General features: G+C 56.9%; 1 protein-coding gene and 1 pseudogene across 2 annotated transcripts; both read right to left on the bottom strand.

Moving 5' to 3' along the window:
- Window positions 1-252: 252 nt before the first annotated feature.
- Window positions 253-16,778, bottom strand: LOC106864315 (dual specificity mitogen-activated protein kinase kinase 7). Its single transcript, XM_088157684.1, is given in 15 exon segments — window positions 253-372; window positions 374-480; window positions 1,119-1,164; window positions 1,600-1,742; window positions 2,374-2,454; window positions 3,107-3,199; window positions 3,201-3,287; window positions 4,277-4,384; window positions 4,931-5,050; window positions 5,859-5,972; window positions 6,278-6,344; window positions 8,284-8,361; window positions 8,363-8,420; window positions 16,545-16,620; window positions 16,622-16,778. Coding segments are annotated over 15 exon segments (1,254 nt in total). The 5' UTR covers window positions 16,670-16,778; the 3' UTR covers window positions 253-344.
- A 1,382-nt stretch (window positions 16,779-18,160) lies between these two features.
- On the bottom strand, window positions 18,161-21,006 carry LOC148219349 (atherin-like; annotated as a pseudogene). Its single transcript, XR_015799815.1, has 4 exons — window positions 20,709-21,006; window positions 20,467-20,562; window positions 19,960-20,072; window positions 18,161-19,102 (listed from the first exon to the last, which is right to left on the bottom strand). The product of XR_015799815.1 is annotated as an atherin-like (transcript).
- Between the last annotated feature and the right edge of the window lie 1,063 nt (window positions 21,007-22,069).

Raw genomic sequence — 22,069 nt, 5'->3', positions numbered from 1 at the left:
GAGTGGCACAGGTGTCCCTGTCCCAGGGCAGTGTCCCCTGGCCCAGAGGTGTCCCAGGGCTGTCCCCGGTGTCACAGGAGTGTCCTGGCTGTCCCTGGTGTCCCCTGCCGGGTGTCCCCGGTGTCCCAGGGCTGTCCCCCGGTGTCCCAGGGCTGTCCCCCGGGCTGTCCCCGCTGTCCCAGGGGGTGTCCCAGGGCTGTCCCCGCTGTCCCCGGGGTGTCCCCGGTGTCCCAGGGCTGTCCCGGTGTCTCTGTCCCCGGTGTCCCCGGGCTGTCCCCGGTGTCCCGGCTGTCCCAGGGCTGTCCCCGCTGTCCCCTGCCGGGCGTGGCGGCGCCGGGCTGGCGCTACCTGGTGAAGAAGGGCAGGTGGTGGCCCCAGGCCACCCCCCGGGCGCGGGGACTCTGTCCGGGCCATCACGTCCTTGAACCAGGTGGCCACGTCCACCTCGAGCGTCTCGTAGCGCTTGATGAAGGTGTGCTCCTGTGGGACAGGGGGACATCGGGGGACATCGGGGGGACATCGGGGACATGGGGACAGCGGGGATGGCAGGGACAGGGGGACATAGCAGGGACATGAAGGACATGGGGACAGCGGGGACATGGGGACATGAAGGACAGCAGGGACGTGACGGGGACATGGGGACAGCAGAGACATCGGAGGACAGGGGTGACACAGGCTTGGGGACACAGGGATGGGGCACTGAGGAACAGAGGTGACAATGACAGGTGATAGGTGTAACAATGACAGGTGACACTGACAGTGACAGATGTGACAGGTGTGACAATGACAGGTGACAGTGACGGGTGACACTGATAGTGACAACGATGACAATGACAGGTGACAGGTGTGACAATGACAGGTGACAGGTAACACTGACAGGTGACAGTGACAGGTGACAGTGACAGTGCCAAGTGTGATAATGCCAGATGACAGTGCCAGGTGTGACAATGCCAGGTGCCAGGTGCCAGGTGTGCCAGTGCCAGGTGTGCCAGGTGTGCCAGTGCCAGGTGTGACAATGACAGGTGACAATGCCAGGTGTGACAATGACAAGTGACAGGGCCAGGTGTGACAGGGCCAGGTGTGACAGGGCCAGGTGTGACAGGGCCAGGTGCACTCACCAGTAACTTGTTGTACTTTGGTCTCTTCCTGTGGTCCTTGGTGAGGCTGGGGGAGGGACAGGGGGTGAGCGCCTGCGGGCCCTGGCCCAGTGTCCCCAATGTCCCCAATGTGTCCCCAATGTCCCCAATGTCCCCAATGTCCTCATTGTCCCCATTGTCCCCAATGTCCCCAGTGTGTCCCCTGTGTCCCCAGTGTCCCCATTGTCCCTGTGTGTCCCCATTGTCCCCAGTGTCCCCAATGTCCCCATTGTCCCCAATGTCCCCAATGTCCCCAGTGATGTCCCCCACTGTCCCCATTGTCCCCGCTGTCCCCATTGTCCCTGTGTGTCCCCATTGTCCCCATTGTCCCCTCACTGTCCCCACTGTCCCCATTGTCCCCAACGTCCCCACTGTCCCCAGTGTCCCCATTGTCCCCATTGTCCCCATTGTCCCCAGTGTCCCCATTGTCCCCACTGTCCCCAGTGTCCCCACTGTCCCTCACCAGTCGCGGACGAAGGCCTGGAAGTCCCCGGAGAATCCCATGGCCGGGGGCAGCAGGGGCGGATCCTCCTGCAGCACCTTGGTCAGCACCTCGAAATCTGTCTTACAGTTCTGGTACGGGAACTGCCCCGTGGCCAGCTCCACCTGCACAGGGGACACAGGGGACACAGGGACAGGTGACACAGGGGACACAGGGGACACAGGGGACACAGGGGACACAGGTGACACAGGGGACACAGGGGACACAGGGACAGTTCTGGTACGGGAACTGCCCCGTGGCCAGCTCCACCTGCACAGGGGACACAGGGACAGGTGTGACAGGTGTTACACAGGTGTGACAATGACAGGGACAGCGGTTCTGGTACAGGAACCACCCCATGGCAGCCCCACCTGAGACAGGTGTGACAGAGACAGGTGTGACATACAGGTGTGACAGTGACAGGTGCCAGGTGGGGCACAGTGGGGACACGTGGCCCTGTGGGGCTGAGGTGGCACTGTGGGGACACACTGGGGACACACTGATTGGCTGGGGACAGCTGGGACAGCTCAGGACACCTGGGGACACCTGGGGACAGTTGGGGACAGTTTGGGGACAGGTGAGGCCAGTTTGGGGCTGGTTGGGCACAGCTGGGGAAGGTTGGGGACACTGGGGAGGGTCAGGGACACTGTGGGAACATTCGGGGGACACTGGGGACAGTTGGGGGACACTGGGAAGGGTGGGGGACAGTTGGGGGACACTGTGGGGACAGTTTGGGGACACTGTGGGGACACTGACCAGGGAGATGCCGAGGCTCCAGACGTCGGCCCGGATGTCGTAGTCGGGCTTGGTGGGGTCGGGGGGGTCGATGCGCTCGGGCTGGGGGGGAAGGGAGGGACTGGGGTGAGGGGACCCCCCCAGAACCCCAAATCTGGGGGGAGGGGACCCCAAAACCCCAAACCTGGGAACCCCCAAAACCCCAAATCTGGGGGGGACCCCAAAAAACAAAACCTGGGAACCCCCAAAACCCCCAAACCCCAAACCTGAGAACCCCCAAACACCAAAGACCCCAAACCTGGGAACCCCCAGAACCCCAAATCTGGGAAGGCCCAGAACCCCAAATCTGGGGGGGGACCCCAAACCCCCAAACCTGGGACCCCCCAGGGCCCCCATCCCAAATCCGGGGTGCAGCCCCTCCCCCCCCCAGCCCTGTGGATCCCCAGCACCCCCCGAGCCCCCCAAAGCCACCCCCAGCGCTGGGGGATGTCCCCAACCCCCTGTTCCCAGTGTCCCCATGTCCCCAATGTCCCTAACCCCGTGTCCCCAATGCCCCCAGTGATGTCCCCAATGATGTCCCCATGTCCCCAGTGATGTCCCAGTGTCCCCTCACCGCCATGTAGACCGCACAGCCCGCGCTGTGAGTGCTGTCCCCATGTCCCCAGTGCTGTCCCCATGTCCCCATGTCCCCAGTGATGTCCCCAGTGCTGTCCCCAGTGTCCCCAGTGTCCCCAGTGTCCCCATGTCCCCTCACCGCCATGTAGGCCGCACAGCCCGCACTCCGGGTCTTGGCCTTGGAGTCCACCAGGCGGCCGCTGATGCCGAAGTCGCAGAGTTTGACCTGGCCCCCGCTCGTCCAGCAGGATATTGGAGGGTTTGACATCCCTGTGGATCACCCCGTGCTTCTCCTTCAGGTACAGCAGCGCCTTCACGATCTGGGGACACCGATTGTCACCTCTGTGTCACCTCTGTGTCACCTCTGTGTCACCTGTGTCACCTCTGTGCCACCATCCCTGCCCAGAACCCAGACACATCCCCACTGTCCCCAGTGTCCCCAGTGTGTCACCCCGCGCTTCTCCTTCAGGTACAGCAGCGTCTTTGTGATGTGGGACATTGGTGACAGCCCTCGGTGTCACCTCTGTGCCACCCTCACTGCTCACTGTCACTGTCACCCTGCCCCAGACACCCAGTGTCCCCAGTGTCCCCTGTGGGTCACCCCGTGCTTCTCCTTCAGGTACAGCAGTGCCTCCATGATGTGTGGGGACAGCAGTGACAGCCCTCAGTGTCACCTCTGTGCCACCCTCACTGCTCACTGTCACTGTCACCCTGACCAGGAGCCACTCGGGAATCCTGGGGACCCCCTGCCTGTCCCCGATGTCCCCAGTGTCCCCATTGTCACTCACTGCCACCGTCATCTTGCCCAGGATCCCAGGGCCACCCTGCCTGTCCCCAGAGTCCCTAGTGATGTCCCCAGTGTCCCCATTGTCCCTGTGTTGTCCCCATTGTCCCCATTGTCCCCGTTGTCCCCATTGTCCCCAATGTCCCCAATGTCCCCACTGTCCCCACTGTCCCCATTGTCTCCAGTGTGTCCCCAGTGTCCCCATTGTCCCCAGTGTGTCCCCAGTGTCCCCAATGTCCCCCATTGTCCCCAATGTCCCCCATTGTCCCCACTGTCCCCAATGTCCCCACTGTCCCCATTGTCCCCACTGTCCCCAGTGTCCCCACTGTCCCCAGTGTCCCCAGTGTCCCCACTGTCCCCAGTGTCCCCAATGTCCCCACTGTCCCCATTGTCCCCAGTGTCCCCGTTGTCCCCGTTGTCCCCAGTGTCCCCAATGTCCCCGTTGTCCCCGCTGTCCCCGTTGTCCCCAGTGTCCCCAATGTCCCCGTTGTCCCCGTTGTCCCCGTTGTCCCCAGTGTCACTCACTGCCACCGTCATCTTGCCCAGGATGCGCTCGGGGATGGGGCCCTGGATTCGCTTCTTGAGCTTCTCTGCACAGGTGCCCATGAGCTCCATGGCAATGAACACGTCAGTCTGGGGACACAGCAACTGGGATGGACTGGGAGGGACTGGGAGAGACTGGGAGGGACTGAGAGGGACTGAGAGGGACTGAGAGGGACTGGGAGAGCACTGGGATGGACTGGGAGGGACTGAGAGGGACTGGGAGAGCACTGGGAGGGACTGGGAGGGACTGAGAGGGACTGGGAGAGCACTGGGAACACTGAGGGCACTGGGATGGCTCTGGGAGCACTGGCATATACTGGGAGCACTGGGAAGGCACTGGGGGGAACCACGGATGGATCCAGACCCCCAACCCGCAGGTGTGCCCAGGTACCCCCCAGGTGCCCCCCAGGTGTCCCCCAGGTGTCCCCCAGGTGTGCCCAGGTGTGCCCAGGTGTCCCCAGGTGCCCCCCAGGTGTGCCCAGGTGCCCCAGGTGCTCACGTTGGTGATGAAGGTGCCGAAGCACTGCACGATGTAGGGGCAGTCACAGCCCCAGGTGCCCCCAGGTGCCCCCCAGGTGTCCCCAGGTGTCCCCCAGGTGCCCCCCGGTGCCCCCCAGGTGTCCCCCAGGTGCTCACGTTGGTGATGAAGGTGCCGAAGCACTGCACGATGTAGGGGCAGTCGTGGCTCTTGAGCACCACGTCCAGGTCCATCAGGATCCGCTTGTTCTCCTCGCGGTTCCCCGAGCGCCGCATTTGCTGGGGGACACCCCAAAGTCCCCGGGGTCACCCCAAAGTCCCCGGGGTCACCCCAAAGTCCCCGAGGTCACCCCAAAGTCCCCGGGGTCACCCCAATGTCCCCAGGGTCACCCCAATGTCCCCAGGGTCACCTCCGTGTCCCCAAGGTCACCCCAAAGTCCCCGGGGTCACCCCAATGTCCCCGGGGTCACCCCCGTGTCCCCAGGGTCACCCCCGTGTCCCCAAGGTCACCCCAAAGTTCCCAGGGTCACCCCAAAGTCCCCGGGGTCACCCCGGTGTCCCCAAGGGTCACCCCAATGTCCCCAGGGTCACCCCAATGTCCCCAATGTCACCCCCCGTGTCCCCAAGGGTCACCCCAATGTCCCCCGGGGTCACCCCCGTGTCCCCAAGGGTCACCCCAATGTCCCCAGGGTCACCCCCGTGTCCCCCAGGGTCACCCCAATGTCCCCGGGGTCACCCCCATGTCCCCAAGGTCACCCCAAAGTCCCCAGGGTCACCCCCGTGTCCCCCAGGGTCACCCCCGTGTCCCCCAGGGTCACCCCAAAGTCCCCGGGGTCACCCCCATGTCCCCAAGGTCACCCCAAAGTCCCCAGGGTCACCCCCGTGTCCCCCAGGGTCACCCCAAAGTCCCCGGGGTCACCCCAAAGTCCCCGGGGTCACCCCAAAGTCCCCAGGGTCACCCCGATGTCCCCGAGGTCCCCCCAATATCCCCAAGGTCACCCCCATGTCCCCAAGGTCACCCCGATGTCCCCGAGGTCCCCTCCTGTCCCCAGTGTCCCCCCCTGTCCCCACGTCCCCCTGTCCCCACCTTGACGGCGATGACGTGGCCGGTTTTGCGGAAGCGCATCTTCCACACCTGCCCGCAGGTGCCGCTGCCGATCTCGCCCAGGTTCTCCAGGTCATTGATCTCGGCCTGGTACCGCTGGGGGGAGGGGGGAGGGAAACGGGGGGGGTCAGGAATCACCTGGGACACCCCTGAGCTCACCTGTGTGCCCACGGCCAGGTAAGGCCCCCCAGTCATCACCTGTACACCCCCACAGCCAGGGAACACCTGAGTAACCAGGTAACCCCTCCCCCAACCAGGTAACTCCCCCATAGCCAGGTACCCCCCATCACTCACCTGTCCCCCCACAGTCAGGTATCCCCCATCACTCACCTGTCCCCCCACAGTCAGGTATCCCTGTCACTCACCTGTCCCCCCACAGTCAGGTACCCCCCATCACTCACCTGTCCCCCCACAGTCAGGTATCCCGTCTGTTTCATGATTTCTTGAAGCTTCTGGTCGATCTCGATGCTGAGGGAGCAATGAGAGAGCTCAGCCAATCAGCTCAGAGCAGGGGGAGAGCTCGGCCAATCAGCTCAGGGCATGGGGAGAGCTCAGCCAATCAGCTCAGACCATGGGGAGAGCTCAGCCAATCAGCTCAGACCATGGGGAGAGCTCAGCCAATCACCTCAGGGCATGGGGAGAGCTCAGCCAATCAGCTCAGGGCATGGGGAGAGCCTGGCCAATCAGCTCAGAGCATGGGGAGAGCTCTGCCAATCAGATCAGAGCACAGGGAGATCAGGGCAAATCAGCTCAGTGTAGGGGGAAAGCCCGGCCAATCAGCACACAGGGAATCACAGCTCTGGCCAATTACAGCACAGGAATCCTGCCTGCCTGGCCAATCAGCACCCAGAGGTTCTTGCAGTCTTGGCCAATGAGCACACAGCTCTCCTGCTGACCCAGCCAATCAGCAACTGGGACCCTCTGAACCATCAACCAATCAGCAGCTGCAGGCTCTGCTGCAGCCAATGAGGACTCGAGATCACCCTGGAGCTCTGGCCAATGAGAACACAGCACCCCAGATCTCTGGCCAATCAGGGCCTGTGAGCCCTCAGAGCAGCAGCCAATCAGCACGAGCGGGCTCCTGAACATCCGAACAATCACTGAGCACGGGATCCTGTCCAGCCAATCAGAGCCCAGCACCTCCCTGAATCTCTGCCCAATCACCTCCTGTTCCGTGCTCAGCCAATCAGCTTGCGTTCTGTGTCTCGAGTTCTATCCAATCAGAGAACGGAATCCTCTCCAATCACTGGCCAATCAGAGTGTAGGATACTCCCAAGACTCTGGCCAATCAGGGCACATGACCCTCACTGAGCCAATCAGAACATGTGACCTTCTGCTGGCCAATCACAGCCCAGGATATCTGCAGACCTCTGGCCAATCAGAGCATAGGATCTCACTAGATCTCTGCCCAATTAGAATGCATGACCCTCTGCTGGCCAATCCGATTCTGGGATCCCTCCAGATCTCTGGCCAATCAGGGCACAGGATCCCACCACTCCTCTGGCCAATCAGAGCACATGACCCTTTGCTGGCCAATCAGGGCTCAGGATCACTGAAAACCTCTGGCCAATCAGAGCACAAGATGTCCCTAAACCTCTGGCCAATCAAGATGCATGACCCTTGGCTGACCAATCAGGGCATGGGATTCCCTTGGACCTGTGTCCAATCGAGCTTTGACTCTCCTCATCCCCTGGCCAATCAGAGCACAGGATCCCTGAAAATCTCAGGCCAACGAGAACACAGACCCTTTGTTGGCCAATCAGGACACAGAATTGCCAAAAATGTTCGGCCAGTCAGAGCACATGCAGCTGTGATGGCCAATCAGAGCACAAGATCCCACCAGACCTCAAGCCAATCAGAGCGCATGACCGTCTGCTGGCCAATCAGGGGCCAGGATTCCCCCAGACCTCTGGCCAATCAGAGCCCAGGATCCCACCACTCCTCTGGCCAATCAGAGCACATGACTGTTTGCTGGCCAATCAGAGAACAGGATCCCACCGCCCCTCTGGCCAATCAGGCCCTATGGCCCTCTGCTGGCCAATCAGAGCACAGGATCCCACCCCCTGTGGCCAATCAGGGCCTATGGCCCTCTGCTGGCCAGTCAGGGCACAGGATCCCCTCAAACATCCGGCCAATCAGAGCACATGACCCTTTGCTGCCCAATCAGGGCCCAGGATCTCCATCCCCCTCTGGCCAATCAGAGCACATGACCATCTACTGGCCAATCAGAGCACAGGATCCCACTGTCCCTCTGGCCAATCAGGGGCCATAGCCCCCTGCTGGCCAATCAGGGCACAGGATCCCACCCCCCTCTGGCCAATCAGAGCCCAGGATCATCCTGCCCTCTGGCCAATGGGTTGCCAGGCTGTCCCCGCCAGCCAATCAGGGCTGGGGGGCGTGTCCTCACCTCTCCAGGCTGCGCGGCACCAGGAACGGGGTCGGGGACAGCCCCAGCATGTGCCGGGGCCGGGGGGGGGGGCGCGGGCTGGGGGCTCTCGGGGGGCCCCCCCCGACCCCCCTCGCTCACCAGGGGCAGCTGCAGGGCTGGGGGGGGAGAGCAGAGTCAGCGACCCCCAAATCGGGGGGAGAACCCCAAAAAACGGGGACAGGAACCCAAAAATGGGGCAGGAACACAAAAATGGGGCAGGAACACAAAAATGGGGAGAGGAACCCAAAAATGGGGCAGGAACACAGAAATGGGGCAGGAACACAAAAATGGGGCAGGAACCCAAAAATGGGGAGAGAAACCCAAAAATGGGGCAGGAACACAAAATCAGGGAGGCCAAACTGGGACAGGACCCCAAAAATGAGGAGAAAAACCCAAAAATGGGGCAGGACCCTGAAAATGGGGGGAAAATCCCAAAAATGGGGAGAGAAACCCCAAAAATGGGGAGCTCAAAAATGGGGCAGGATCCCAGAAATGGGGAGAGAACCCTGAAAACAGGGAGAGGAACCCAAAAATGGGGCAGGACCCCGAAAATGGGGCAGAAACACAAAATCAGGGAGTCCAAAAATAGGGCAAGACCCCAAAAATGGGGAGAGAACCCCAAAAACAGGACAAGACCCCCAAAATGGGGCAGGACCCCCAAAAATGGGAACACAAAACCAGGGCAGGAGCCTGAAAACAGGGAACTAAAAATGGGGAAGAACTGCAAAAATGGGGACCCCAAAAACAGAGAGAGAAACCCCAAAAATGGGGGAAGAACCCCAAAAATGGGGACCCCAAAAATGGGGACCCCAAAACGAGGGTGGAGCCCAAAAACTGGGAACACAAAACTGAGAAAAAAAACCAAAAATGAGGAACAAAAAAAATGAATGGGGCAGAACCCTGAAAATTGGGAACTCAAAAATGGGGACAGAACCCTAAAAATGGGGAGAGAAACCCAAAAATGGGGAAAGAAACCCAAAACATGGGGAGAAAACTCCAAAAATGAGGGAAAATCCTGAAAATGGGGAAACAAAAAATGGGGAGAGAAACCTGGAAATGGGGAACCCAAAAAATGGGGGGGGGACAACCCTAAAAATGGGGAAAAAAACCCCTGAAAATAGAAAAAAAACAGAAATGGGGAAAAAAAACCCCAAAAATGGGGAGAGAAACCCAAAAACGAAGAATCCAAAAAATAAAGGGAGAAAACCCCAAAAATGAAGGGAAATGCCAGGGACCCCAAAACTGGGGGAGAAATTCAAAACCCCCCAAATTTTCTGGCCCCATTTCAGGGCAGGCCAATTTTTTTTTTTTTTTTTTGCCCCATTTTTGCATTTCCTGCCCCATTTTCCTGCAATTCCACCCCAAATTTTTTCCTCATTTCTCCTTTTCCTGCCCTATTTTTCCACCCCTTTCCTCCTTTTTTTTTCCCAATTCTCTCGTTTTTTTCCCCATTTCCCCCAATTTTTCCCCCACTTCCCATTCTCCCCAATTTTCCCCCCATTTTCTCCACTTCCCCCATCCTTCCCAATTTTTCCTCTTCTCTCTTCCATTTCCTCCCCATTTTTCCAATTTTTCCCAATTCTTTCATTTTTCCCCCATTTTTTCCCATTTCCCCCCCCATTTTTCCCAATTTTCCCCCCATTTTTCCCCCCAATTTCTCCCATTTCCCTCCCATTTCCCCCCATTTCATCCCATTTTTTCCAATTTCCCCCATTTTCCCTCCATTTCCTCCCCATTTCCCTCCCATTTCCCCCCCATTTTCTCTATTCCCATTTTTTCCCATTTTTCCCCATTTCCCCTGCCATATTTCCCCATTTTTTTTCCCCAATTTCCCCCCAATTTTCCCCATTTTTTCCCCAATTTCTCCCATTTCCCCACCATTTTTTCCCATTCCCCCCTTTTTTCCCAATTTTTCCCAATTTTCCCCCATTTTTTCCCATTTCCCCACATTTCCCCCCCAATTTCTCCCATTTCCCCACCATTTTTTCCCAATTTTTCCACTTTTTGTCCCAATTCCCCAATTTCTCCCATTTCCCCCCCCATTTCCCCCCCATTTTTCCCATTTCACCTCAAATTTTTCCCATTCCCATTTTTTCCCGTTTCCCCCCTCTTTTGTCCCAATTTCCCCCCCATTTTTCCCAATTTTTCCCATTTCTCCCAATATTTCTCTTTTTTTCCTCCTCAATTTTTCCCAATTTTCTCCATTTTCCCCCGATTTTCCCCAATTTCCCCCCATTTCTTCCCATTTTTTTTCCCATTTCTCTCCCATTTTTACCCATTTCCCCCAGTTTCCCCCCCACTTTTTCCCAATTTCCCCACATTTTTTCCCATTTTTCCCCCCAATTTTCTCCCATTTCCCCCCATTTTCCCCATCCCCATTTTTCCCAAATTTCCCCCCATCATTCACATTTCCCCCCATTTTTCCCATTTCACCTCAAATTTTTCCCTTTTTTTTCCATTTCCCCCCATTATTTCTCATTTTCCCCCATTTCCTCCCAATTTCCCCCCCATATTTCCCAATTTCCCCCCATTTTCCCCACTTTTCCTCCCACTTTTTCCCATTTTTCCCAATTTCTCCATTTCCCCCCCCATTTTCTCTATCCCCATTTTTCCCATTTCTCCAAATTTCCCCCATTTTCCCCAATTTTCCCCCAATTCCCCCCATTTTCCCCCAATTTTTCCAAATTTTCCCCATTTTTCCCATTCCCCCCATTTTTTCCCATATTTCCCAATTTCCCCATTTTTTCCCCAATTTTTCCCCCGCATTTTCCCCCCATTTTTCCCCATTTTTCCCCAATTCCCCCCATTTTTCCCATTTTTTCCCAATTTTCCTCCATCTCCCCCCAATTTTTCCCACTTTCCCCCCAATTTTTTCCATTTTTTTTTTCCCATTTTTCCCCATTTCCCCCAATTTCCCCCAATTTTCCCAAATTTCCCCATTTTTTCCCAATTTTCCCCCAATTTTTCCCATTTTCCCCCCATTTTCCACCCATTTTTCCGCCCTATTTTTCCCCATTTTTCCAAATTTTTCCCATTTTTCCCCATTTTCCCCAAATTTTCCCATTTTTCCCATTTTTCCCCCCATTTTTCCCGAGCGGGCCGCATGCTCCACGGGCCGGGGGGGGAGGGGCGGGGGGGGAGGGGCAGGTGGGGGAGGGGCAGGGGGGGGGGAGGGGCACTCCATGCCACAGCGGGGGGGGGAGGGGACACGGGGGGGACATTCGGGGTGGGGGGAGGGGCAAAGAAACTGCGGGGGGTTGGGGGGGAAATGGGGGAGGGGCCCCCAAAATTTTAATTTTTTTTTTCGGGGGGGGGGGGGGTCCCCAAAATTCGAATTTTTTGGGGGGAGGGGGAGGTACAGGAAGGGTTAAATTGGGGAGGGGGGTCCCCAAAATTTGAATTTTTTTGGGGGGGGGAATTGAGGCACGGGAAGGGTTAAATTGGGGGAGGGGGGTCCCCAAATTTTCAATTTTTGGGGGGAGGGGTCCCCAAAATTCGAATTTTTTTGGGGAGGGGGTCCCCAAATTTTTGGATTTTTTGGGGGGAGGGGTCCCCAAAATCTGAATTTTTTGGGGGAGGGGAGGCACAGGAAGAGTTAAAATGGGGAGGGGGGTCCCCAAAATTCGAATTTTTTTGGGGGAGGGGTCCCCAAATTTTCAATTTTTTTGAGGGAGGGGTCCCCAAAATTCGAATTTTTGGGGGGAGGGGTCCCCAAAATTTCATTTTTTGGGGGGGGGAAGGGTCCCAAAAATTCCATTTTTTGGGGGGGAAGGGTCCCCAAAATTCGAATTTTTTGAGGGAGGGGTCCCCAAAATTTCATTTTTTGGGGGGGGAGGGGTCCCCCAAATTTTGGGATTTTTGGGGGAGGGGGCGGTACAGGAAGGGTTAATTGGGGGAGGGGGTCCCCAAAATTCGAATTTTTTGGGGAGAGGGGGTCCCCAAAAATTTGGATTTTTTGGGGAAGGGGTCCCCAAAATTTGGATTTTTTGGGGGAGGGGGAGGCACGGGAAGGATTAAAAAGGGGAGGGGTCCCCAAAATTTCAATTTTTGGGGGGGGAAAGGGTCCCAAAAATTCCATTTTTTTGGGGGGAGGGGTCCCCAAAATTCGAATTTTTTGGGGGAGGGGTCCCCAAAATTTCATTTTTTGGGGGGGAGGGGGTCCCCAAAATTCGGATTTTTTGGGGGGGGGGCGGTACAGGAAGGGTTAAATGAGGGGGAGGGGGTCCCCAAATTTTGGATTTTTGGGGGAGGGGGAGTTACAGGAAGGGTTAAATGGGGGAGGGGGGGTCCCCAAAATTTCATTTTTTTTGGGGGGAAGGGTCCCCAAAATTCGAATTTTTTGGGGGAGGGGTCCCCAAATTTTCAATTTTTTTGAGGGAGGGGTCCCCAAAATTCGAATTTTTTGGGGAGGAGGGGGTCCCCAAAATTTCATATTTTGGGGGGGGAAGGGTCCCAAAAAATTCCATTTTTTTGGGGGGAAGGGTCCCCCAAATTCGGATTTTTTGGGGGGAGGGGTCCCCAAAATTCGGATTTTTTGGGGGGGGGGGGCGGTACAGGAAGGGTTAAATTGGGGGAGGGGTCCCCAAATTTTAATTTTTTTGGAGGAGGGGTCCCCAAAATTCGAATTTTTGGAGGAGGGGGGTCCCCAAAATTCCATTTTTTTTGGGGGGAGGGGTCCCCAAAATTCGAATTTTTTGGGGGAGGGGTCCCCAAATTTTGGGATTTTTGGGGAGGGGTCGGTACAGGAAGGGTTAATGGGGGAGGGGGTCCCCAAATTTTGGATTTTTTGGGGGGGGGGGCGGTACCTGCTCGCTGGGACGGAGCGGGGGCGGGGCTAAGGGTGATGACGATGACTGAAAATTGGGGGAGGGGGAGAAAAAAACAAAAAAAAAGGAGGGAGCAGAAAAAAAAAAAAAAACAACAAAAGAAAAAATTATAAAAGTAAAATTAAATTAAAAAACGGAAAAAAATGAAGGAAGGAAAGAGAACGAATTGTAAACGGATGAGATGGGGGGGGGTTAATTAATTGGGTGGCAGAAATTAATTGGAATTTGGGGAGAATTAATTCAAAATTTCGGGCAGAAATTCATTGAAATTGGAGCAAAAATTAATTTAAATTTGGGGCAGAAATTAATTGAAAATTGGGGCAGAAATTAATTGAAATGATGGGACAGAAATTAATTGAAATTATGGGACAGAAATTAATTTTAATTGGGAGGAATTAATTGAAATTGGGGAAAATTAATTCAAATTTCAGGAAGAAATTAATTCAAATTTCGGGCAGGAATTAATTGAAAAATTGGGGCAGAAATTAATTGAAAATTGGGGTCAGAAATTAATTGAAATTGTGGAGAATTAATTCAAATTTGGAGCAGAAATTAATTGAAATTCGGGAAAAAATTAATTCAAATTTCAGGAAGAAATTAATTGAAATTGGGGGCAGAAATTAATTAAAAGCTGTGGGGGATTAATTGAAATTTCAGGCAGAAATTAATTGAAATTGTGGAAAAATTAATTCAAATTTCAGGAAGAAATTAACTGAAATTATAGGAGAGAAATTAATTGAAATCGAGAAGAATTAATTAAAATTTCAGGCAGAAATTAATTGAAATTGGGGGCAGAAATTAATTAAAATCGGGGGAAATTAATTCAAATTATGGGATAGAAATTAATTTAAATTAGGATGAACTAATTTGAGGAGCAGAAATTAATTTAGAGAAATTAATTGAAATCAAGGGGCAGAAATTAATTGAATTGGGGGAATGAATTGAAATGGGGGCAAAAATTAATTTAAACTGGAGAAAATGAATTTAAATGTATTGGGGAATTAATTTGGAAAAAATAAATGTGTTATGCAGAAATTAATTTAAATTATTTAAGTATTTTAAATTATTAAAGAAATTTAAATTGGGGGAAAATAATTAAAGAAATTAATTTAAATTATTTCAATATTTTGAATTATTAAGGAAATTTAAATTGGGGGAAAAGAATTTAAATTGGGGAAAAATGAACTTAAATGCAGAGAAATAAATTTAAATCGGGGGAAATTAAGGATTTTAATTGGGGGAAATTAATTAATTGGAGGGGATGAGCTTTAATTAGGGTGGGGCAAAATTGGATTTAAATTGGGGAGGGACAAAAGAAATTGAGGGGAACGAGAATGAAATGGAATGAGCAGAATTTAAATAGAATTTAAACAGAATTAAATGAAATTTAAATAAAAATTAAAGTAAATTTGAATAGAATTTGAATAGAATTTAAATGGAATTTAAATGGAATTTAAATGGAATTAAAGAGATGAAATTGGGGGGGACAGGAGCGAAATTCAGAGGGAAAAAAAAAACATTTTGGGGGGCACAGAAATGAATTTAAATTGGGGGGAAAATCAACTTAAATTGGGGGGGGGGGAAATTTAAATTTGGGGGGGGGAGGGGAGAGAGGGAAGGGGGGAAGGGGGAGGGGGAGGGGCTGCTCCCCCCGCCCCCCCCCCCCGGCCCAGAAAATCCCAAAAAAAAAAATCCCCAAAAAATTCCCAAAAAAATCCCAAAAATCCCCCAGAAAATCCCCCCAAAAAATTCCCCCAAAAAACCCAAAAAATTCCCCCCAAAATTCCCATAAAATCCCTGAAAAATCCCCAAAAATCCCCAAAAAATCCCCAAAAAATCCAAAAATTCCTGGAAAAGCTGAGGGGTCCTGCCTGGCACTGGGGGGGTCCTCGAGGTGATAAAAGGTGGGGGGGGAAACCCCCCCCAAAAAAATCCCAATCCCGACCCAGAGCCCCCAAATTCCTCCCTCCAACCCCCCCAAAAACCCCTAAAAAAAATCCTAAAAAAAATCCTAAAAAAATCCTTAAAAAATTCCTTTAAAAATCCTTTAAAAATTCTAAAAAAATCGTAAAAAAACCTAAAATAATTTCTTTAAAAATCCTAAAAAAAATTCTTAAAAAATCCTGAAAAAATCCTAAAAAACCCTAAAAAAAACCCCCTAAACCAGCCAGAACTGCCCCAAAATGGCCTCAAATTCCTCCAAAGTGCCCCTAAAATGCCCCAAAATTGTCCCCAAAACCCCAAAAATGCCTTCAGACCCCCCAAAAAAACCCCAAAAGACCAAAAGGGCCCCAAAATTGCCCCAAAACCGCCTCAAACCCCACTAAAAAAAAAAAAACCCAAAACTGCCCTAAAATGTCCCCAAAAACCCTAAATTGTCTCCAACACCCCAAAAGCGGCCCGGGATCCCCCAGAAAACCCCACAAAAAACACAGAAGTGCCCCAAAACCCCCAAAACCCGGCCCCAAAAACCCAAAAACGGCCCCAAAAACCACCAAAAACGGCCCCAAAAAACACCAAAAACGGCCCCCAAAACCCCCAAAAAGGCCCCAAAAACACCAAAAACGGCCCCAAATCAGACTCAAACACCGCTAAAAAAACCCCAAAGTTGCCCCAAAACTGCCCCAGGCAAGTCAGAACTGCCCCAAAAACCCCAAAAATGCCCCAGAACCACCAAAAATATCCCAAAAAACACCAAAACTGCCCCAAAAACTCCAGAAATGCCCCCAAAACCCCTAAAAATTGGCCCAAAGACCCCAAAACTGCCCCAGAATGGCCCTAAACGACCCCAGACAACCCAAAACTGCTCCAAAAACACCCCAAAACCCCCTCGAAAATGGCCCTAAAAGACCCCAAAACTGCCCCAAAATGATCCTAAACTGCCCCAAACATCCCAGACAACTCAAAATTACCCCAAAGATCCCAGAACCGCCCCAAACACCCCAAAACCTCCCCAAAACTGCCCTAAAGTGCCTTAAAAACCCCAAAAATGTCCCAAACACCCCAAAACTGCCCCAAGATGGTCCAAAATCATCCAAACATCCCAGACAACTCCAAATTGCCCCAAAGATCCCAAAACTGCCCCAAACACCCCCAAACCGCCCCATAATTGTCCTAAACTGCCCCAAACACCCCAGCCAGCTCCAAATTGCCCCCCAAAAACCCCAAAACCGCCCCAAAGATCCCCGAACCCCCCAAAACTGCCCCGAAATGGTCCCCAAGTGCCCTAAATTGTCCCCAAACGACCCTAAAGTGTCCCCAACCCCACAAAAAGCGCCCCCAAATTCCCCTCGCCCCCCTCAGGGGCCCCTCAGGCCGGATCCCCTCCCCCCCCCCTCCCCCCCTCGCGGCCCTCCCCTCAGGCACCGCGGCCCCCCCGGGGCCCTTCCCCCCCCGATCCCCGGCCCCGCTCACTGGGACGGGCGCGGGCGGGGCCGATGTCGAGGTTGAGGTCGATTCTCCGCCGCGCCTCGCGGTTCTCCTGCTTCAAGCTTCGCCTCCAGTCGCGACAGCTTCTGCTCCAGCGAGGACGCCGCCATCTTCCCCCCCCCCCCGCGAGGCGCATGCGCGGCGCCAGAGAGGGGCGGGCCTTGGAGACCCCGCCGGCCGCCGTACGGAGGGAGGGCGCAGAGGGCGCCGCCATCTTGCCCCTGGAATGGTTGTTGCGCATGCGCGCAGCGTTTACTCGGGATGTTTGGGTCTCGCCGGCCGCCGTACGGAGGGAGGGCGCCGCCATCTTGCCCCTGGTGTGGCTGTTGCGCATGCGCGCAGCGTTCTCTTGGGATATTTGGGTCTCGCCGGCCGCCGTACGGAGGGAGGGCGCTGCCATCTTGCCCCTGGGGTGGCTGATGCGCATGCGCACGGCGCTCGCCTGTGGTCCGTGGGTCTCTCCGGCCGCCGTACGGAGGGAAGGAGCGGAGGGGCGCCGCCATCTTCCCTCCGGGAGCCGTCATGGCACATGCGCGGAGTAACGGAGGGCAGTTATGAGGCTCATCCGCCGCTGTAGACGGAAGAGAACTGAGGGGAGGACAAGGGGGGGTTTCGGGTTCCTTTGGCCGCTGTAGGAACGCGGGGTGAGGCCGTGGGGAGAGGAGGGCCCCGCTGGCAGCCGTACGGAAAGAAGGCACCTGCACGCCACCATCTTCACCGGGGAACGGCCATTGCGCATGCGCACAGTAAAAGCCTTTCGGGGCTCTCCGGCCGCCGTAGAAAGCGGGACACGAAATTTATGTGGCGCCACCGGCCACCTTAGGGCGGGGGAACGGGATGGGAGGGGGGGACAGAGCGGCTTTTGGGCCTCTCCAGCCGCCGTAGGGGGACACGGTGGGGAAGCGATTCTATGTAAATATTTATAGGCTTCACGGACACGTGGGGGCAATTAGGGCCGGTTTAGGGGATTCTGTGGGTCGGAAGGGCTGGATGGAGGCTCAGGATGTGTCAGAGCGGCTCGAAGCACATTAGGAGTGTCGGGGCATTTGTAGCTTTAGCGGCATCTGAGGCAGTTTCTGGGACACTCGAGGCTGGTTTGCGGGCAGCCACCGGCTCCTTTAGTGAAGCCTGGGGCTGTTTTGGGGGCGCTTGAGGCAGCTCAGGGATGTTTTGGGGCATTTCAGGGGTGCCTGAGGCCGTCTTGGAGCAGTCGAGGAATAGGGCGGGGCTTTTGGGCCCTGCCGGCCACCGTAGGGGCTTCAGCTACGGAGCGGCGCATGCGCAAGGATGGAAGGAGCGGCTCCCCGAGACCTGAGCGGCACAGGCGCCCCCTGCCGGGCGGGAGGACCAGCGCATGCGCAGCACGTTCCCCTCACTGGGGGTCCCCCCGCCACCCCCATTGCACCCAAATCCCCCCTTTTGGGGGGGCTCTAAGGCGGAAGGACCCCCCGAAATGTGGGGCTGCCACCCCCCAAAAGCCCCCGCCCCCTACATTTCGTATTTCTTCCTTTCATTTTTCCGTTTTTATTTAAAAAAAACCCAAAACGAGCCAGGCCCCGGGGAAGGGGGGAGGGGCACAGACTGCGGGGGGGGGGGGGGTGGGTTTGGGGGGACTCCCCCCCCCTCGTGGCCAAGGGGTCGGGGGGTCGCACCCCAATTTGGGGGTGGGGGGGGGTGGCACAGGCTGGGGCAAGGTTAAAAGATCTCCGGGCAGAGCCCCCCCCAACCCCCCTCCCCCCCCCGCGGTAAAAATCCCCCCCCCCAAAGAAAAGGGGGATCCCCTAAAAAGGGGGCTCCCTCAAGGAGGGGCGACCCCCCTCCCCGAGAGGGCCCCCCCCAAAACAGGGGTGACCCCCCCAAAAGAGAGGGGTGGACCCCCTAAAAGAGGGGTCCCCCCCAAGGAGAAGCCCCCCCCCCAAAAAGGGGTGAGACCCCCCCCTCAAAGGAGAAATGACACCCCCAAAGAGAAGCCCCCCTGAAATAAGGGGTGAGAGCCCCCCCAAAAGAGAGGCAAAGCCTCAAAAGAGGGGGGGGTCCCTCAGAGAAGCGCCCCCCCCCAAAAGAGAGACTCCTCAAAGAGGGGTGGGAGCCCCCAAAATAGAGATGAGACCCCCTCAAAGCGAGGTGGGACCCTCAAATAAGAGCAGGACCCCCCCAAATTCGAGGTGGGACCCTAAAGAGAGGCAAGACCCCCCCCCCCCTAAACAGGGCTGGGGACTCCCTCAAAGACAGGCGGGACTCCCCAAAAAAAAACCGGGGTGGGGACCCCCCCCCAAAGTCTCTGTGTGCAGCAGCAGGGGGAGGGAGGAGCCCTCCCGCATCTGGGGGTGCCCCCCCCGTGGGTCTGGGGGTGCCCCCCTGGATTTTGGGGAGGGGTCTCAGGCCGGGAAGGGCTCCGGGGGGGGCTCCTCGTCCTGGAAGTGGCTGCGCTGCAGGAGCTTCACGTGGTACTCGTAGATCTTGAGCGCCGGGCCCAGGCGGATGGAGAGACCCGTGAGCACATCGGCCCTCTGCATCAGCAACAGCGACTTGCCATCGATCTCCTGGGGACATGGGGGACATTGGGGACACCATGGGGACATTGGGGACACCATGGGGACACCATGGGGACACCATGGGGACAGGGGACAGCCAGGGCACACAGAGCCCCGTGAGCACATCGGCCCTCTGCATCAGCAACAGCGACTTGCCATCGATCTCCTGGGGACATGGGGACATTGGGGACATGGGGACACCATGGGGACATTGGGGACACCATGGGGACACTGGGGGACACCATGGGGACACCATGGGGACAGGGGACAGCCAGGGCACACAGAGCCCCGTGAGCACATCGGCCCTCTGCATCAGCAACAGCGACTTGCCATCGATCTCCTGGGGACATTGGGGACACCATGGGGGACACCATGGGGACACTGGGGACACCATGGGGACACCATGGGGACAGCCAGGGCACACAGAGCCCCGTGAGCACATCGGCCCCTCTGCATCAGCAACAGCGACTTGCCATCGATCTCCTGGGGACATGGGGACATTGGGGACACCATGGGGACAATCCTGGGGACACTGGGGACAGCCCTGGGGACAGAATCTGGAGCAGCCCCAGGCGAGGGAGGAGGGTGGGGTGAGGGGGGGGTGAGGTTATCTATGGGGGGAAATGGCACTGGGGGACACAGGGACAGTGGGGACACCCCCAGGGACAGAGGGGACAGTCTAGGGACACCCTAAGGACACCCCAGGGACAGAGGGGACAGAGTGCAGGGATGGACACGGAGGAATTTTGCAGGGTAGGGAGGGAGCATTGCTGGGGACACCCAGGGTGACAGAGGGAGCCCTGGGGACACTGTGGGGACACTGTGGGGACACTGTGGGGGACACAGGGTGACAGGGGTGTCCCCACCTGCTCCTGGAAGGCCCCGGCCTGCTCAGGGAAGCCGGCCTCGGTGAAATACTCGACCACGTCCCCGCACCGACCACTCCACTGGATCCACGGCCTTGTCCTTGCGCCCGGCCCTGGGGACACGGGGACACCGTCACCAGGACGGGGACACGGTCACTGCGACACTGGGAAGGACGGGGGGACACCAGCGGGGACAGGAGGGACACCGGGACACGGTCACCGAGACAGGGGACACTGTAGGGACAGGGGTCACGGCAACAGCGGGGGTGACACAGGGACAGGGGACAGCCAGGGGGGACATGGGGACAATGGTCATGGGGACAGCAGGACACTGGGTAGGACACGATGGGGACACAGAGGGACATGAGGACACACTGTGGGGGACACAAGTGACAAAGAGAGACACAGGTGACATGGGGACGGGAGGGGACACTGGGTGGGTCACAGGTGACACAGGTGACACAGAGGGACAGGAGGGGACACAGGTGACACCGGTCCCTGACTCACGTGCAGCTGAACGGGGCCCCCTCGGCGCCCTGGGGGCCCGGCCCGGCCTGGGGGACAGTGGCACTGAGGGCTCTGCCCCTGCCAGAGCTGGGGACACTGCAGGGACAGGGAGGGGACAGTGAGGGGGACAGCCCGGACTGACCCCCCCCCCATCCCTGAACTGCCTCACTCCAATCCCCCTACCCCAAACACCCCCAGAACTGCCCCCAGCACCCCCAGAACCACGGCCCTCCCCCTCGTACCTGCTCTGTCGGGCTGCCCAAAGGCCCCCTCCTTTTTGAGGGGGGCCATGTGCTGGCAGCCCCCTCCCCCGGGGCACAGGCCTTGGGCTGGGGGGGCCTCTCGGGGGGCGGCTGCCCCGGGGGGGCGCAGGGGGGGCCCCCCCCGGCCCTCCCCGTTCAGCTGCCGGGGGGGCCCCGCGTCCTCCGAGGCCTCCGAGCCCGTCCCGTCCTCGTCTTCCTCGTCCTCATCCTCCTCCTCCTCCTTCCTCCTCCCGTGCCGAGGCCCTCGCTGCTGCTGCAGGGGGGCTGGGGGGAGCCCCCACAGGTCACAGCATTAAGGTCACCCCACTGAGAACCCCAAAAAACTGGACCCTCCCCCCGAAAACCTACGGCCCCCCGAAAGTCTGTGAACCCCAAAAAACTGACACCGAAATTTACAGCGAAACAGGGGCTCCAAAGCTGCACCCTCACCCCTGTGTAACGTGTCTCCACCTCACAAAAAATTCAGAGCACCCTCAGTCCTGAAAGCCACCCCCTCCCAAATCCACTACACCCCAAATTCTGCAGGGTCCCTCAATTCTGCTTTCCCAACATGTCCTGGGGTTCCCCCAACCTCCAGGCCCCCACCTTGGTTCTTGGTGACCCCAAAACCCCCTCAGATCCCCTAAAGTCCCTTCCACCCCCCACCCCCCAGTTCTCTTGGGGGTCCCCAACATCCCCTTGAGATCTCTGCTGTCCCCTCAGGCTCCCCCCCAAATCCCTTTCTGTGTGTCCCATGTCCCCTCCACCCATTTAAGCCCACTTGTGTCCCCACCAACCCTTCAGGGGTCCCCCTCCCGGTCCCCAGGAGCCCCCTCAAGACCCCTCGGACACCCCAAATTCCCCAGCGCTTCACCCCCTAGAGCCCCTCCAGTCTCCTCCATGCCCTCCAGGGTCCCCTCAGCCCTCCCGGCTCCCCCTCACGACCCCCGAACCCCTCAGGGCCCCGGTGCCCCCTCACGACCCCCGAACCTTTCCCAATGTCCCCTCAGGGCTCCCCCCCGGGACCCCTCACGACCCCCGGGCCCCTCATCGTCTCCCCCCCATTCCCGCAGCCCCCATCCTTTTAGGATCCTCTCAGGCCTTCCCGGTGTCTCCTCACGACCCCCGAACCTTTCCCCAGCGTCCCCTCACGGTGCCCCCGTTCCCCTCAGGCCTCTCCGGTTCCCCCTCACGACCCCCGGGCCCCTCCGTTACCCTCAAGGCTCTCGGCCCTTCCCGCGCTCCCCCTCACGACCCTCGGGCCCCTCAGGGTCCCCCCACACGACCCCCCCTGTCCCCGGACCCGCTCTTCCCCTCACGTCTGGTCCCTTTCACGACCCCCGGACCCTTCCCCAGTGTCA

The sequence above is a fragment of the Sturnus vulgaris genome, unplaced genomic scaffold (assembly GCF_052056855.1).
Source record: "Sturnus vulgaris isolate bStuVul1 unplaced genomic scaffold, bStuVul1.hap1 Scaffold_153, whole genome shotgun sequence".
NCBI classification, from domain to species: Eukaryota; Metazoa; Chordata; class Aves; order Passeriformes; family Sturnidae; genus Sturnus; species Sturnus vulgaris.
The sequence above is the reverse complement of the archived record's forward strand: the minus strand, read 5'-3'. Positions and strand labels throughout refer to the sequence as shown.